The sequence below is a fragment of the Varanus komodoensis genome, unplaced genomic scaffold, assembly GCF_004798865.1.
Source record: "Varanus komodoensis strain SLA01 unplaced genomic scaffold, ASM479886v1 scaffold20_3, whole genome shotgun sequence".
NCBI lineage: Eukaryota > Metazoa > Chordata > Lepidosauria > Squamata > Varanidae > Varanus > Varanus komodoensis.
This window is the reverse complement of record NW_025335588.1, coordinates 406,777-421,612: the sequence shown is the minus strand read 5'-3', so window position 1 is coordinate 421,612 and position 14,836 is coordinate 406,777. Positions and strand designations below refer to the sequence as shown.

The 14,836-nt window shown below is 64.5% G+C and overlaps 3 protein-coding genes and 2 non-coding genes across 5 annotated transcripts in view; 3 read left to right on the top strand and 2 right to left on the bottom strand.

Annotated features, from left to right (window-relative positions):
- RAB34 (RAB34, member RAS oncogene family) overlaps positions 1-1,591 on the bottom strand; it is a 5,305-nt gene extending 3,714 nt beyond the window's left edge. The window contains exons 1-2 of the mRNA XM_044430574.1: positions 1,534-1,591; positions 600-697 (exon numbers count right to left, since the gene is read on the bottom strand). Coding sequence (XP_044286509.1) covers positions 600-653 — 54 coding nt within the window. The 5' untranslated portion in view covers positions 654-697; positions 1,534-1,591. The remainder of the gene's footprint in view (positions 1-599; positions 698-1,533) is intronic.
- A 1,447-nt stretch (positions 1,592-3,038) lies between these two features.
- On the top strand, positions 3,039-7,780 carry RPL23A (ribosomal protein L23a). The gene is made up of 5 exons (XM_044430553.1): positions 3,039-3,158; positions 4,195-4,375; positions 5,632-5,808; positions 6,511-6,580; positions 7,633-7,780. Exons 1-5 carry the CDS (start codon positions 3,134-3,136, stop codon positions 7,645-7,647), a joined length of 468 nt encoding a protein of 155 aa, XP_044286488.1. The 5' UTR covers positions 3,039-3,133; the 3' UTR covers positions 7,648-7,780.
- Positions 5,447-5,518, top strand: LOC123023702. Its single transcript, XR_006414775.1, has one exon. It is a non-coding gene; the product is annotated as a small nucleolar RNA Z17 (small nucleolar RNA).
- Positions 5,852-5,916, top strand: LOC123023701. Its single transcript, XR_006414774.1, has one exon. It is a non-coding gene; the product is annotated as a small nucleolar RNA SNORD42 (small nucleolar RNA).
- Positions 7,781-11,490: 3,710 nt separating the features above from the next.
- TLCD1 (TLC domain containing 1) lies at positions 11,491-14,834 on the bottom strand (the record flags this gene model as incomplete). Its single annotated transcript, XM_044430573.1, has 4 exons — positions 11,491-12,105; positions 12,552-12,634; positions 13,462-13,544; positions 14,656-14,834. Coding segments are annotated over 4 exons (729 nt in total), but the record flags the coding sequence as incomplete, so codon positions are not given.
- Between the last annotated feature and the right edge of the window lie 2 nt (positions 14,835-14,836).

Genomic DNA, 14,836 nt, shown 5'->3' with positions numbered 1-14,836 from the left:
TGCCTTGGAGGGACCGCTTCCCCACGGCCGGGTGTGCCACGGGGAGGCGCACAGGCCGCCCGGCCGGACCACCCAGGCAGGGCGACACTCAGTCGTTCAGGCCTTTGCTACCCCGGATGGATTAAGGTCCGCTTCCAGTCCTGGCGGGCAGCCGGGGGAGAACTCGGGCAGAACACAGCACGCCACCGGGCGCCGCCTGGCTCCTGCTCGCTCGCTTCTCACGTGGTTTTCCTTTTTAAATCTGCAATGCCCCTTTGCTTCCCTGTCTAACGGTGAGCCCCTGCGAGGAGGAGGAGGAAGGTCCAGACGAGTCCACCATGTCAGCCGGACATCGGTCCCCCGTCATGAAGAAACCGCTCCACAAATGCAGGCGCAAGAAGTCTCCCTCTGGGATTGTACCCTGGCAGCTTGGTGGCTCCCCCCCCCCCCGCCCCGCCGACCGGCCTGCCCCTGGCTCTGCTCGCTGCCTAGGGGAGGGGGAGCAGCCCAGCAGCCGTTGGGGGAGTGTGGAAGGACACCCCTCCCCGTAGCCCTGAACCAAAAGAAGCCCCTCCCGGGGGGAAGCGAGGCCCACCCCCGGGTCGCGCCCCCCGCCTTACTTGTGGCAGCTCGGCGATGACCCGGTCCCTCCGCACGGGCGCCAGCACGTTCATCCCGGGGCTGCTCGGGTGCCAGCGGACGTCTGGGGTCTCCACGCCTGGAGGCGAAGGAGGAGAGGGCTTCAGCTGGGTCTAACGGAGGCAGCGGGCAGCCCTCGCCTGTCGCCCCCTCCGGGCTTGGGCCGCGCCCGGCGCTGGACTGGAGGCTCCCTGCGGCGGAGACCGCTGCCGCGCGTCTTCCTTGGCATCCGCGCCCCGGCGCGCCGACCGTCCTCCGCCGCGCGACGGCAAGAACAGCCGCCCCGGCCGACGGGCGAAGCGTCGGGAGTGCCGGGGGCGGAGGCCGTGAGCCCCGGGATGCGGTCGGACCGCATCCCCATCGGCTCGCGGGCGGGGCTGCACCGGTAGCGGCGGGGATGCCGCCGGAGGGAAGGCGCCCTCGGGCCGCCCGGGCGCGCGTCTTACGCCAGCGCTGTCCGGCTGCGTCGAAGGCACTCGGGGCTCGGGGGGATGGGCCGGGGGGCTTCTGCGACCCCCGCGCCGTCGGTCCAGCGGCGCCGAGGGGCAGGCGCCGCCCAGCCGCGCTCGGGGCGCTTTGACGATGCCCGCCCGGGAGTCCCGCCGGCCCGCCGGCCCGGAGAAACCCGATCCCCGGAAATTCCAGGCGACGCGCCTTTTCGGAGGAGGAGGAGGAGAATTGGGGCCGGCCAAGCGAGCGGGAGAGCGGCCGGGGCTCACGCCCCCGGGAAGCCGCCGCTGCCAGCGCGCTGGGCTCCCGCCGCCTCCTCTTCCCGGCCCCGCTGCCTGCGAAGGCGCTCTGCACAGACTCAGGGGCCCCGTCGCCCAGCCGAGCAGGCGCCGGGGCTCCCCGCGCCCCCGCCCGGCCCCCCGGCGGGCCGAGCGACCGTCGAGGCCCGCGCCCGCCCTGCTGTACCTCCTCCTCCGCCGGCGCAGCATCTGCTCCAGTCAGTGACTCAGAGGCTCCGGGGCGGGCTGAGCCCCCCGCGGCGCGCCAAGCCGGCGGCGGGAGGGGCGCGGGGGGGAGAGGAGGTGGAGCGGCTGGCGCGGGCCGCCCGGGGCGCCGGAGCCTCCGCGCCCCGAACCCGTCGCGCTGCTGGGCGGCGCCGCCGGGGGAGGGAGAGCGGCGCGGGGGCGTGCACTCTGCGCGCGCTCGGGGGCATCCTCTCCGCGGCGGGATCGCCCTCGGAGCGCCTCGGAGGAGCCCCGGGCGGGCGCCGGGGGGAGCCCGGGACCGCTGGCACCGGTGGCCGCGGGCCCTCGCCCGCCCCCGCGAGGAATCGGGCCCGAGCCGGGCGCCGCCGCTCGCAGGAGCGCCCCCCGCGCCCCCGCCCCCGCCCGGCTGGACGCCAACCCCGCGCTGCTGGCGCGGAGGGCCCTCGTGGTCCGAACCGTCCGGAGGACGCGGGCCGCGGGCACCTTGTCTGAAAAGGATCGGGCTGCGGGCGATGGGCGCCCCCCACCTTCCCCGCCTGCCATGTTGACGACCCCTCCCCATACTTTCCACACCGCTCCGCCTGCCAGCGGGGCGGGCGCGGGACGGTTTGGAAGGAGCAACGAGCAGGTCAGAGAACGAGGTGCCACAGCGATGCAGAATATGAAGCGAACCGGAGCTGGGCAGCCCAGGAGGCTTCCGGAGCTGCCGAAAACCACGCACTGTGGGTGCCCGGCGGAGCTCTAGCCGTTCCCGGGAAAGGGGCCGTCGCCCCGAGGGGATTCCCTTCCGCAGCCTGCCAGCCATTAACCAGGCTGGTGAAGGCACTCGAGGGCATCCGTGGGCAGACGAACCCGCCGCCAGGTTGCAGTTGCTTGTGCCCTCAAAGGCAGGGAAGAAATGCTCTTTAATCGTGCATGTATTTATTTATTTATTTATTTATTTATTTATTTATTTAAAACATTTCTATGCCGCCCCCATCGCAACAAAGCCTCGGGGCGGCTCACAACAACAACAAAATAATTCAAATTTAAAACATAGCAACAAAATTTCAATGGCTATAATAAGACTAGGCGGCAATAAATGGAGGCGACAGTACGGTGCCATCGCTTCGTGTACAATCGCAAGGAAGCCTCGCAGAATCACGGCTACCCAAGCAGGCAAGTCTCTGCCCGCGAGGAGCCTACAATCGGCGCCCTCACGCCGCTTCGCAGTAGCGCCGAGTTGCGAGCCAATCAGCAGGCGCCCGGCCGAGCGGCCGCCAATCAGAAGTGGCGCCGCTCGCGGCTCCGCTTCCTGCGGCCTGGTCGGAGCGCCCCCTCCCCCGCGCGGGCATACAATTCCCCTGAGGCCGCGCGGGACTACGACTCCCGCCGCCCCTTCCGGCCGCGCCTCGTGGCGCGCATGCGGAGGGAGGGGCGGGAGGGCCAAGAAAGGGCCGGCCCTGGGGCTTCCGCCCTCCTCGGCCCCACCCCGGAAGTCGTCCCGGCGGTTCCCGCGCGGTCTCGCGGAGGTCTCGCGAGAGCTGGCTCTATAAGCCTGCTTGCGCCTCACGTGGCCGCCTCTTTCCTGCCTGGCCAAGATGGCGCCGAAAGCCAAGAAGGAGGGTGAGGGCGGGGGCGCGGGCGGGATCGGGGTCGGGGTCGGGGTCGCTCTTCCGAGGCTCCCGAGGGGCACGCGAGGCGGGGGGCCCGCGTCGCCCAGGGCTGCGTGGGGCCCGGGACGCGCAGGCCGACGCTCTTCCCACTGGGCAGCACTGCCGCTCGCTGTGCCCTTGTTAGCTCCGCGTCATGCTATCCTGGGGTGCGGAGCCTGTGAGCCTCTGGGATCTAGAGCCTCGATGGACAGCTCTCCGGTCCCCGTCATCCTTCACCCTTGAGCATCCTGGCTGGGGCTGAAAGGAGTTGGAGGCGAGCCTGAATCTGGAGGGGTAGCGGGGCCCTATTCTGCTGTTGCTTGGCTGTTACTCATTTTCACCCGGAATCTTTCCCATGGAGGGGCGAAGAAGGTGCTGCCGGGGCAGAAAATGACCCAAAAGAAACCAGCAGCAGATGGGGAGGGACTGGCGGCGGCAGAGCCAAAACAGGGGAGCGGCATTTTGGCATGTGGAGCCCTGGCAGTGCGGTGGAGCAGGTGCTTTTGAGGCGGGCCCCAGGCCACGGCCTCGCACATTTCCGAACGATTCAGGGGGCAGGCGGTGTGGAAGGATCTGCGAAGAGCCATTGCTAGACAGAAGCGAGGGTTGTAGTGGAGAATGGGGATGATGGAGGCTGGAGTACTCGTGTGCATCCCACCCTGGGGAAGATCCGTTTTTCCTCGCTGTGGTCCTCATTTCTTAGTTCCGCACCCCATTATTATATTGCTTTCACAAGCTACCTTTGGTCAGACCCCTCACTTCCCTGATGGAGAGCAGCAGTCCTGGCTTTGGGGCAGAAAGGAGGTAACATGGCCCTTTTTCTCCATGCTGCCTACGTCGCCGATCACACATTTCCTGCCATTTCAGTTGGGCTGTGGGACGCAAGCCCCGCAGCTATAGGGCTGGGGTTCAGGCGTGATGGCTGTGTGCTTCCAGCCGCGTTCAGGCCTGTGCTGAATTTGCACGGGCTTCTGTGAACTCGCCTCCTCTCTTCCTCTGCCCTGCAGCTGTCCCAGCCAAGACCGAGGCGAAGTCCAAAGCTCTGAAGGCCAAAAAGGCGGTTTTGAAAGGTGTTCACAGCCATATGAAGAAGAAGATTCGCACATCGCCCACCTTCCGGAGGCCCAAGACCCTGCGGTTACGGAGGCAGCCCAAATACCCCCGCAAGAGTGCTCCAAGGAGGAATAAGTAAGCTGAGCCAAGAGCTGCTGCCCGTTCCGCACAGCTTTCTTTGCCTGCAGTCGCTGAGGACCATCCCCTGGGAAGGTCCTGGGAACGGCAGGATGGCGGTGGTCCTCTCTTGTTTCTCCCCCCGGCCTGCTAGTCAGAGGTGTGCTGTTTCTTCTCCTGGGACACTCACTCCCATCTGCCATGGCTGACCCTTTTCTCCAGGAACCAGTCCAAACACACTGTCCCCAGCCTGGAACTCTTCAGATGTGTTGGACTCCGGCCGGAGATGCGGGGGTCACTGCCTGGTGGCACTGAAGGCCCCGGTCTGGGGAAGGCCGCCTTAGAGGCCTGTTGAGCAGGTCACAGCAACGCCGGCAGCAAACCCCATAGGCCGAGCTGTGCGGTGTCGGATGCTGGCCTGTTGCGGCACAGTTTTCCCTTCAGAGATCTTGGGAGTACGACATGTGCTTATTATATTTATTACATCCGTGTATATCCCGTCCTATCGCTTCAAGCACCCGGGAGGGCTTACACAATATATACAATAAATATAGAACTACTATTAAGACATTAATTATTGCAGCAATATGAAACACATCACTATGAAATGCGACTGTGAAAAAGGGGGGAAATAACATACAATCCTAAAACATCTAAAAGCAGCGTTAAAAAAATGGTCAAATAACATAATAAAACGCCGGGGCCAGGCCGAGCTCTCCGGGGAGCAGATTCCATAGTTGTAACCCTGCACCTCTGCAGGCGAGCAAATCAGGCAGGTGGGGCTTCGCCGGGTCCCCCCCCCCAAGCCCCTGGCGGTTCCTTGAGGGTAGTGGTCCATTGCTGTTCTGCCCTGTTCAGCAGCGTATGGGGTCCTCCACCTCATCTCCATTTTATCCCCACAACCGCCCCGCAAGGCAGGTGAGGCCGGGAGTCCGTGCCCGGCCCCGAGTCACATGCCCTTCATGGGCAAGTGGGGACTTGCACCCAGGGCTCCGGAGTGCCGGTCCGGTGCTCTAACCACTAGGCCCCACTGGCTTTCACAGGGCACGTGGCAGCGGCGCGGTGCCCCCCCCCCTTTGCCTGGGTTGACGTGCGCGTGATGATGCTCTAGCGACCAAAGTCTGACTGGTTGTGATTGCAGCCAATGGCGACTGATGCACCGAGATCCTGGGCGGAGGCCCGCCGGGGGGTGGGGGGGGGGGGGTGGGGGGGCCCTCCCCGTTGCCTGAGGCCTGTGCCCGGCACCAGTCACGAGATCCCCTCTGTCTCCCCAGGCTGGACCATTACGCCATCATCAAGTTCCCCCTGACCACCGAGTCGGCCATGAAGAAGATCGAGGACAACAACACCCTGGTCTTCATCGTGGACGTGAAATCCAACAAGCACCAGATCAAGCAGGCCGTTAAGAAACTCTACGACATCGACGTGGCCAAGGTCAACACGCTGATCAGGTGAGCCGGGGCCGGGCCGGGCCGGGCCGGGGACAGGCGCTCTGTGCAGATGATGGAAACTTTTTGGAACTGAGCGAGCTGATGCGTTCAAAGGAACCACTGATGCACAAGCTGCCCCGGGAGTGCTCTGGGGGGGGGTGTCCAGGCGGGCTGTCGGGAGGGAAGAGCTCAGGGAAGCCTGTCGGGGAGACTCGGGATGGCCAGAGCGGCTCCTGCATACAGTAGTCGCTCGCGCTAAGGTGGGCTTTCTTGTCCCCCGGCTAATAGCACAACAGTGCGGTCTCGGTTGTGAAGCGGTTAGCACTGTGATCAGCAAAGGAAAGCAAGTCTGGCCAGGCGATGGCGCGCTGCTGAGAGTTGTGTTCCCTGGCCAGAGGGAGGGAAGCGGGCGGCAGGGGAGTGACGAGGCGGCCTTGAGTTGGCCTCGCTCCCTCATCTCCTCGGAGCTTGGCCCAGCAGGGCCTCCCCGTCCTGTCCCAGCCCGTCCCGTCCTTCCGCAGCGTCCTGCTCCATCTGGAGTCGGCAGCGTGCCGTCACAGCGCGGCACATCTCTCCCACAGGCGCCTCCATCTGCCAGTCACTTGGGGTGATGTGGAGGCGGGGGGCGTGAATGCGGGGGCTTCCCCACTCCTCCCCTCGGAAGCGGCCAGCTATGTTTGATCTGTGTGTGAACACCTCCTCTCCTGTCCCGTCCCAATCCAGGCCCGACGGTGAGAAAAAAGCCTATGTCCGCCTCGCACCAGACTATGACGCACTTGACGTGGCCAACAAGGTGAGGAAGCAGAAGCGCCGGGGGTGGGCTTGCCTTGCTCGGGTCGCCCGTCCCTTGGAGCTGCCTGGCCAGCGCTAGCCGAGGATGCTCGGCGGGGGGTGCGCTGGACGGGAGAGCGTTGGAGGGCAGGTGAGACTCAGGTGGCCTTCCTGGAGAGCCGTGTGAGCAAAGAGCGCCCCGGTGGCTCACGTTCCCCCCCCGCCCAGCCCAGCATGAGCTGTGTGGCGGAGCACCCTCTGAATTGCAGCCCTCGTGGAACTGGGGATTTGTGGAATTCACTCCGCAAGATACCCTCCTCCTGAGCTGAAGTCTTGCAAGCTGCTTCCTAAACTTAATAGTGTATTTGGGGTCGTGAAGGAAGTCGGGCGGGCACTCGGACGACCCGGGTGCTGGTTCCCCCTCAGGCAGGGGGCCCGCTGGGTGACTCGGCAGGCGCAGGCGCTCTCAGGCCGGCCTACCCCCAACGTGGTGGCTGTGGGGATAAGATGGAGAGCAGCGAGAGGAGGAGGAGAAAGTAAAGAGAAAGGCAGGATAGAAACAAATACTTTGGATGACAGCGTTTTACCTCAGTTCAGCCCCAAAGGACTCCCGGAGTGGCTTGGAAAACGAACACTGTCGGCATCCTAGCCCTAGCCCTGCATCTCGGGGCCGTGACGCCACAGCGAAAGGGGATTGCAAGGGAGGAGAAAAGAGCAACTCTCACGCTCCAAGAGAGCCAGCGCAAATGCCAGCGCACTACAGACGGGCGCATGGGGGGTGTAGTCCCGTTCATCCGGAAAGCCCGGTGGCTGGAGTGGCTGCCACAAAGCATCCTGAGGACGCAGCTAAAATAGCGGAAGGGATGGGCGAAATGACGGGGTGGGCAGCCCCGGGGGGTGTCTTGCAGCTGCCCATCAGCATCACCCGGGTGCTTGGGTCTGCTGCCTGCGGTGGGAGCCAGCTCCCTAGGGATGCAGGAAGCCTCTCGGGCACCTTTCTTACGGGATGCAGGCCGCCCTTTCCGGGCAGGGCGGCCGAGGGAGCTAATGCGGCCCCGCCGATTTCTTTTCCAGATTGGAATCATCTGAGCAGCACGCCAGCGGAACCGTGCGAGATGTTCCTGAGCGCATATGCCACAACGGTGCTAACCGACCCCGCAGTGAAGAATCCTGTGCAGACTTGTACAGAGTTTTGCAATAAAGATCTCAATTTAAAGCCGTATTCTCAGACGAGCAGTTTTGTTTTTCAGCAAGTCGGTTGGGAAGCAAGGGAGGCTGGTGGTTACTGGGACTCGGCCAGTGGGGGAAGTGGAGGAGCGCTCTTGGTGCGTGAGCTCCTGCTGGGGTTTGTGTGCGGGGTCGCTGCAAACGTTATTTTGCTAAGCTGCCTCGGAACGGCAAATCCTGGATGGTCAAGAAAGCCGACAGGGAAGAAAATGGATTGGGGGTACCCTGGACTGGCTGGCAGACAGACAAACTGGAACTTTTGTTGTTGTTGTACTTCGGGCACTTCATGAGAGGGCGGGATTCCCTGCGGAAAAGCCCTTCATGCCAGGGAAAGCCAAAAGGGAAAAGGCCAAATGGGAGATGGATTGATTGGATAGAAGCGGCACACGGCCTTGAATTGCTGGGAGCTGAGCAGGGCTCATCGTCAGCCTAAGTTGGCGGCAACTCTCGCATCCACTTCAGCTGGGAGAAAGCAAAACCCTTGCCATTTGCATTAACTGGGGAGGGGGCCCTGCTGCTTAGCTGCAGAAGTCGAGCTAATCCTGAAGTAGTGAGGACTATAAACTTGAGACCAGCCTAAAAAGACAGAGGCACCCTGCTTCATGGGGTGGGGGGTCCCCAGTTGGGTGATGCCTGTATTCAGAGCAGCCCAAATTCCACATCAAGACTCCAGTTTTCAAGGGCTCCGTGGGCAGCACGAAGAGCGGCGGGGGAAAGGGGCATCCCGCAAGATGACGAAGTGCATCCTTTTGGGGCTAACCGTCCAAATCAGGGCATAGGGCCACGCGCCCTTTCTCACCCGCAGCCTTTGGGGCCAGAATGGATGAAGGAAACGAAGCAAAACAAAACGTTTCCACCCTTTCAAGCCCTGCCGCCTGGACAGGGCCGTTCCCTCCTCTTGCCGCTGGGAGGCAGATGACCGAAGGCAAATTTGCTCAGCCAGTCTTTGCAGAAGAGAGACCCAAGCGCCCCTTTCTGGCCTAAGGTTTGCCCCTTTCTAGCTCCGTGAAGTGAACTGCCCCAGGGAAGGCGGAGGGCGCCTGGGCTGGGTTTGGATCATGCCCTTCAGTCCAGCCCGAAGGCAGACATGCTCTCCCTGGGACCAGCGTGCGCTTTGTCCTGAAAGCCATTCAGATGCCGTCCCGGGGCTCTGCTGGTGTGAAATTTGACCGCCTTCCCTGCCCGCTGCTCCCTTGATATGAGGAGGAGGAGGAGGGAGACCTGGCGGCTGGCCCGTGCTCGCTCTCTGGCTCTTGACCTGCTCTTGTCCCCGAGCCACCCTTCTGCCAAGTGGCTCTCGGAGCTGGCTCGGGAGGCCAGGGGCCTTTGACATTGGGAAGGCCTTCCAGCGACGGGCACCGGGCGACACCCCGAGCCGTGCAGGATGGAACAGGGGAGCTGCCCAAAGGGATTCCAGACTCGCCCCGAAGGAAGGGATCCGAGGGGCCCTTGGAGAGTCCAGGGTCCGGGCATTCTGGCGGCCTGGGCCGGCACTCCCCGATGTGACAGAGCAGGGCAGGTGTCTGGAGGGTGCTGGGAGTCGTAGTCCTTCGAGATGCCAGGGAATGCCGAGCTCCGTTGGGCAGACAAGTCCCCTCTCGGGGGGGGGGGGCCTCTAAGCGGCACAGCCCCGACCAGCCCTCCCTCCCTCCGTCTCTGCTCTCCCTTCGAAGGGGGTCTTGCAACTCTGCTGGGCAGGGCTGAGCGCCGTGAGAAGCTGAGCTCTCGAGAGCAGCCACTTCGGCCTCCGGCCAAGAGCACTTTGGCAAGCTGGCTTTGCTCTGGGGGCCGCTCAAAAGCAGCTCTTTGTGACACTCCTGGCAGAGGCCGATTCTGCCAGGAACTGAAGTCGCTCCCATTTCAAGCCCTTGCGGAAAGTCAGAAGCCGCTTTCTGCCTGTTGGAGCCCATTCCCTGCCCGGCTGGCGCATTCCCCCCCCCACCCCCAGGAGGAAAGCCAGCAACGCGAGGGGCCGTTTGGCTCAGAGAAAAGGTGCGTGAAGCGAGGCGAGGGAGCGATGCACAAACTTGGCACAGAGAAGGTGGCAGGACAGCCTTCTCCAGTTGCTGCGTCCCATAAAGCTGATGCCACGGAACCGATAAAAGGAAGTTTTCCTCTTTGGAGCGCACAGTTCAGCTAGAGCACCCCTTTCCCCAGCACGTGGCAACGGCCACTAACTTTTCGAAGGGGTCGGGACAGAGTCCCAGGAGAAGCGGATCAAGGGCTAGAAGTCACGAGGCTAGAAGATCAAGCAGGCACCAAGAACTAATCCTTCACCTAAGTGCACGTTATGTTTCCAGCCTTCGTGGCCTTGAATAAAGGGGGGATTTGAATTGGAAACCGATGCCAACTCAAGGTGGGCTGCACTGGCTGGCAGCTCCCCGCCCACCTGAAGAGGATGCGGAGGACTGCAAAGGCGGCCTCTGTTGCCAAACCACGGCCCTTCCTCCCAGAAACTGGGCACAGATTTAAATGAGTAAGCAAGCCCTTTGCAGAGCTTGCCTTGAATTTCATATAATCCCGATCTTGCCAGTACAACCAGCTTGCTGTAAGCAATTAAGAACTGCTGAGAGAGCAACCTGAATCGTGTGATGCCCAGAAACCTGCGTTGCTCCGCAGCATTTCCCTTGATCTCTTGATCCTCGAGAGACTGAGTTGTTTTGGTTTGGCTTTTCGGGAGGGAGGGAGCGAGGGAGGAGCGAGCGCCTGGCTCCACCGGAGCAGCGTGCCAAATTGCTCCTTGCCGCCTCCCCGGGGTGCGGCTGGGGTTGATGCAACCGCCGTCTCCACTCTCCCTCGAAAAGCTCTTCTGATGATTCGGTCTCTCCTGTGGAGGCGGCGGCAGGGGTGCCCGGCCAGCCTCCGCACATCGCCAGCGTGCGGGGCGTGGCAGGCGGCCGACACACCGTCCTGGCACCCTTCCCTCCGGCGGCTGCGATGACTCCCCGGCCCGGGACTGGGCGGGCAGCTCAGGGGAGGCTCGGCTGGGGAGCCGCCAGCTGCTCACAGGGCACCGCGATCGCCCCATCGGCTCTGCCCAGGTCGGGAACGGGCTTGAGAAAGGAGAAATGCGCTCTGAAAGGCAGAGCAGCTCGAACGGGACCCTGTGGGCCTTTGTTGCCGGAAAGACACCCGTCGCCCTCAAAAAGCAAAGCCCCGGAGGCCGAAGGCTCGGTCAACGCTGCAACCGAGGCCTGCTCTTCCGCGGTTTGGCCCCGTCCCGGGTCCTTGAGGAACGGCCATGGCAGAGGGTGCCGGGTGGCCTGGGCCACCAGCCCTGCCTTTGACTGCAGCCCGGGCGGAGGGCTTGCCGGGGGGGGGGACCTCCTTCTGGGTCCGCCCGGCCAGTGCGGGAAACAACGGCCTCCTGCAGCTCGGCCGCCCCTCTCGTCGCTTGTGCTCGGCCCCGTGCGTGTGCCGTTCTCCTGGACCGTGCAAGGCGTCCGGCTGCTCACCCGGCGTCGGCCCCTCCTCGCCTCTTGCCCGCTCCAGCTTTCCCGCCCCCGCACTGCCCTGGGCCCCTGCCTGGGCGCCTGCTCTGTGGCCTGCCCCAGGAGCCAGCGTCTGCCTTCATCCCGATGCCTCCTGGCCCCTCAGAATCCCCAAACACCTGGAGCACCGCTGCAGGTGGATCCGGCTTGCCAACGGGTTTAATGCGTGAACAACCTGTGCCCCGCTGCCAGACTCCCCTCCTCTCCCCACAGAGCTCAGGCCAGCTCCAGCAGCTGGGCTCTCGCGCTCGGGATGAGGGGCCGCGCAAGGCACCGGCCCTCACTAAGGCAGCTGCCCCATGGCAGGGCCGCCCGACGGAGGAAGGCACCGGAGGTGGAATCCTCGGCAAACGAGGCCGTGGAACCGGACCTCGGCGGCCCGTCCACGGTGCGAGGGCCCTCTTCCCGCCTCCGTGGCCCCGTGGCCAGGCGCGCTGGGCGGCGCTCAGTCCATGAGGAACTTCTCCTCGCCGGGGTCCCGCCTCTGCGAATTGACGCAGAAGTCGGAGCGCAGCAGCCGCAGACAGTAGCTCATGATCATGGCGTCCAGCAGGACCAGGTGGACCATGAGGTAGGCGCCCTGGCCCTCCATCTCCACGAAACGGAAGAAGTACCAGGTCAGGTAGGCCTGCGGGGCCACGCGGAAGACGAAGTAGAAGGTCACGTTCAGGTACTTGTTGATCCTGTACAACGTGTGGAAGGGCAGGTTGCCCAGCCGGAGCAGCATCCGGACGGTCAGGAAGATGTTGCTCACCTCCACGAGCAGCAGCACCAGGCCGGCCGCGACGAAGCGGTTCCTGAAGATGCCGGAGCACAAGCCCGACACGGCCTGCGGGGCGACGGGGAGGAGGCGGTCAGGCCCGCACGGGGTTCCTCGGGCTGCGGGGGATACGGCCCCCTGCAGGGCATTCAGCCCCAACTCGAGCTCGGGCAGGGAGGATTTGCAAAGCGAGCGCCACAGCCGACTTGGGACAAGGGACCCGATCCACCCTGGGCGTGCCAGGTTGCTGCTTCGGCCTGCGCGCTTGGAAACACACGAGCAAGCTGCGTGGGATTGCAAGCTGCTGCCCAAGGCAGACCGTATTTTTGTGTGGGGTGAGCATGCATGGAAGCCCAGAGCCCCTTCCCTAGCCTGGCCCCCCAACTGGACTGCCCCTCCCACTTTCCCTCAGCCCCTGATCAAAGGCCAGACACTCAGGCGAGGGCCAGGCCGTCCCGAGTCTCCGGATCCCCGCTCGTCCCCTGGGGAGGCTACCCCAGGCGGGGTGTACTTGCCATGATATGGTGCACGAGGTACTCCCAGGAGGCCCGGGACTGGTGGGACAGGATGATGTCCAGGCTGTCGTGGATGAAGTAGCCTGGGAAGGAAGCGGAAGCCCATCATCCACCTCTGCAGAAACTGGAGCCGGGCGAGGGCACTCACGCCAGCTGGCTCCTCGCGGCCGTGCCCCTCGCTCTGCCCCTGCGGGCGCCAGCAAATCGGGGGTGGGGGTTGCTGGGTTTACGGGCCCATCACAGCCCCCGCCCTGGGGCACTCGATCACGACAGCCGGGGGGGCTGCGGCCCCTGCAGGAGTCTGTTCGCTTCCTGGCCGCGCTGCAGCTTCCCTGGGGCGGCCGAGGAGCAATTCGCAAGCCGAGGAGAGGCCCCTTTCGGGAAGCACCCCTCGGCCCGGGGGTGGGCCACAGGCCGTGCCTCAAACCCGGCGCCTGGGCTGGCTGGCCAAAGGAAGCCAGGGTGCCCCCCCTCCAGAGCCCTTTGCTCTGCGATGGCGCGAAGGATCTGGGGTGTCCGGCCCTGCGTTATCTCAGCAAGGCTGCCTTTTCAAGACGCGGCAGGAAGGGGGAATTTAACCCAACTCAGGGGTGGCCTGAATGCCCCTTTCTCCTCTCGAGTGCATGAACGGCTCCAAACCTGGGAGCTGGCAAAAGCCACCGCTTGGGGACTAGGAGCGTTCGCTGCCGCCAATGGCACGCTTTTAATTGCTCCGGGACAGAGTTCCTTGCTCCAACAACCTGCAAGGTGACTCTCGTTCAGTTTTTGAAAAATAAGGAGTTATGGGGCGGCTGCTCAGTGGTCCTCCAGATGGCAAGCCTCGTTCTCCCCCAGCAGGAGGCTGTTGGGTCGGACACGAGGCCCTGGGCCGCATTCACGTGGCTCTTCAGCTCGGGGCAGCCCCCCTTACCTCCCGAAAAGCACAGCAGTAGGTGCCCAGAGGACGGGGTTGTGTGGACGAGATCCGCAAACATCTCAGGCATGATCCACACCCTGCGTTTGGAACAGCAAAAGAGACTCAGCCGCATGGAGAGGGCGAGCAGCGTCTCCTGCCTCCCAAGACCGCCGACATCCAGCGATCCCCGCAAGGGCTGGAGATGCACCCCAAAGGGCCAGAGTCGGGTCCGGCAGGGTGTTCCCCGGGTTGCCGGGGGGCTCGCCCTTGAGGCGTCTTCCGGGAGTCCTGGGGGGCCAATGCGAAAGCCCCGCCGAGGGTGTTTTGGATCCAGTCTGCAGGCTTTGGATCGACCCAAAAATAAAGTACCCAGCTAAGCTCCGTCATCCAGCTGCAGAATCCCAACCCGGAAAGCAAAGCAGAACAACTGAAGCAGCTTCATTTGCAAAAGAGCTGCATCCGCAGGGGAATTGTGGCCCCCGTCGTGGTGTGTTCTCCCTCCAGCTGGCAGGCCCCCCAGGCTGGGGGATGCTGGGAACAGTAGTCCGGCTCCTGCAGAGCAGCAGGTGCTGGCACAGCCCCTCTCTTGAGGGTCTTGGTTTGCCCACTACAGGGGCACAGGGAGCCCAAGTTGGCTGCCTGGAGTCCCCTCTCCTCCCCCCCCCCGGGCCCCCAAAGGCCCTCCTGTCCCCACGGCACCCAGCACGGCCACCCTGCTCGCTCCCTAGGTGGCTTTCCGCCCTTTGCAAGCCTGGCCACAGAACGGGCACCTGCAGGGCCACCCGGCTCAGCTCCAGCGGACCGACCGGTTTTCTCAGGCGGCGCTCAAGAGGCGCAGGGGAGAGCGGCCGCCCTTGCCCGCCCAGGTGGGGCCGCAGAGCGGGACAGGCGCTGCCTTCAGATGGGGTTCCTCGCGGGAGGCACCGGGGCTTCTGTTCTGCCGGATAAGCGCCTGCGAGCGAGCGAGCCAGCGCTGCCTTCCCGCCACGCTTGCGCCCAGCCGCTGCTGCCGCCGGACTCTGCCTCCCATCCTCCCCAGCCGCCCCGAGCGCCGTGACTGGTGCCGGCGCCGGATTTCGCCGCCGATCCCGCTGGCGAGGGTGCTTGGCGCACCAAGCCGGCGCCCGGCCCCGCCGATGCGCGGGGCTCGCTCGCTCCGCTCCCCTGGCGGCGGCGCTCTGCGCACGCCCAGAGGCGCCGGCTCCTCACCCGACCACAGCCCAGGCGCCGGCCACGACGGAGTGCACGAAGGAGACGAGCAGGTTCCTCCAGCGCCAGGTGCGGACGGGGTCGCGGCGCACGTAGGCGGGCACCGGGAGGAAGCCGAGCGCCCAGCGCAGCGCGCCGAAGGCCAGCGCGCAGCCGCCCAGCAGCCCGGCCGAGCGCAGCC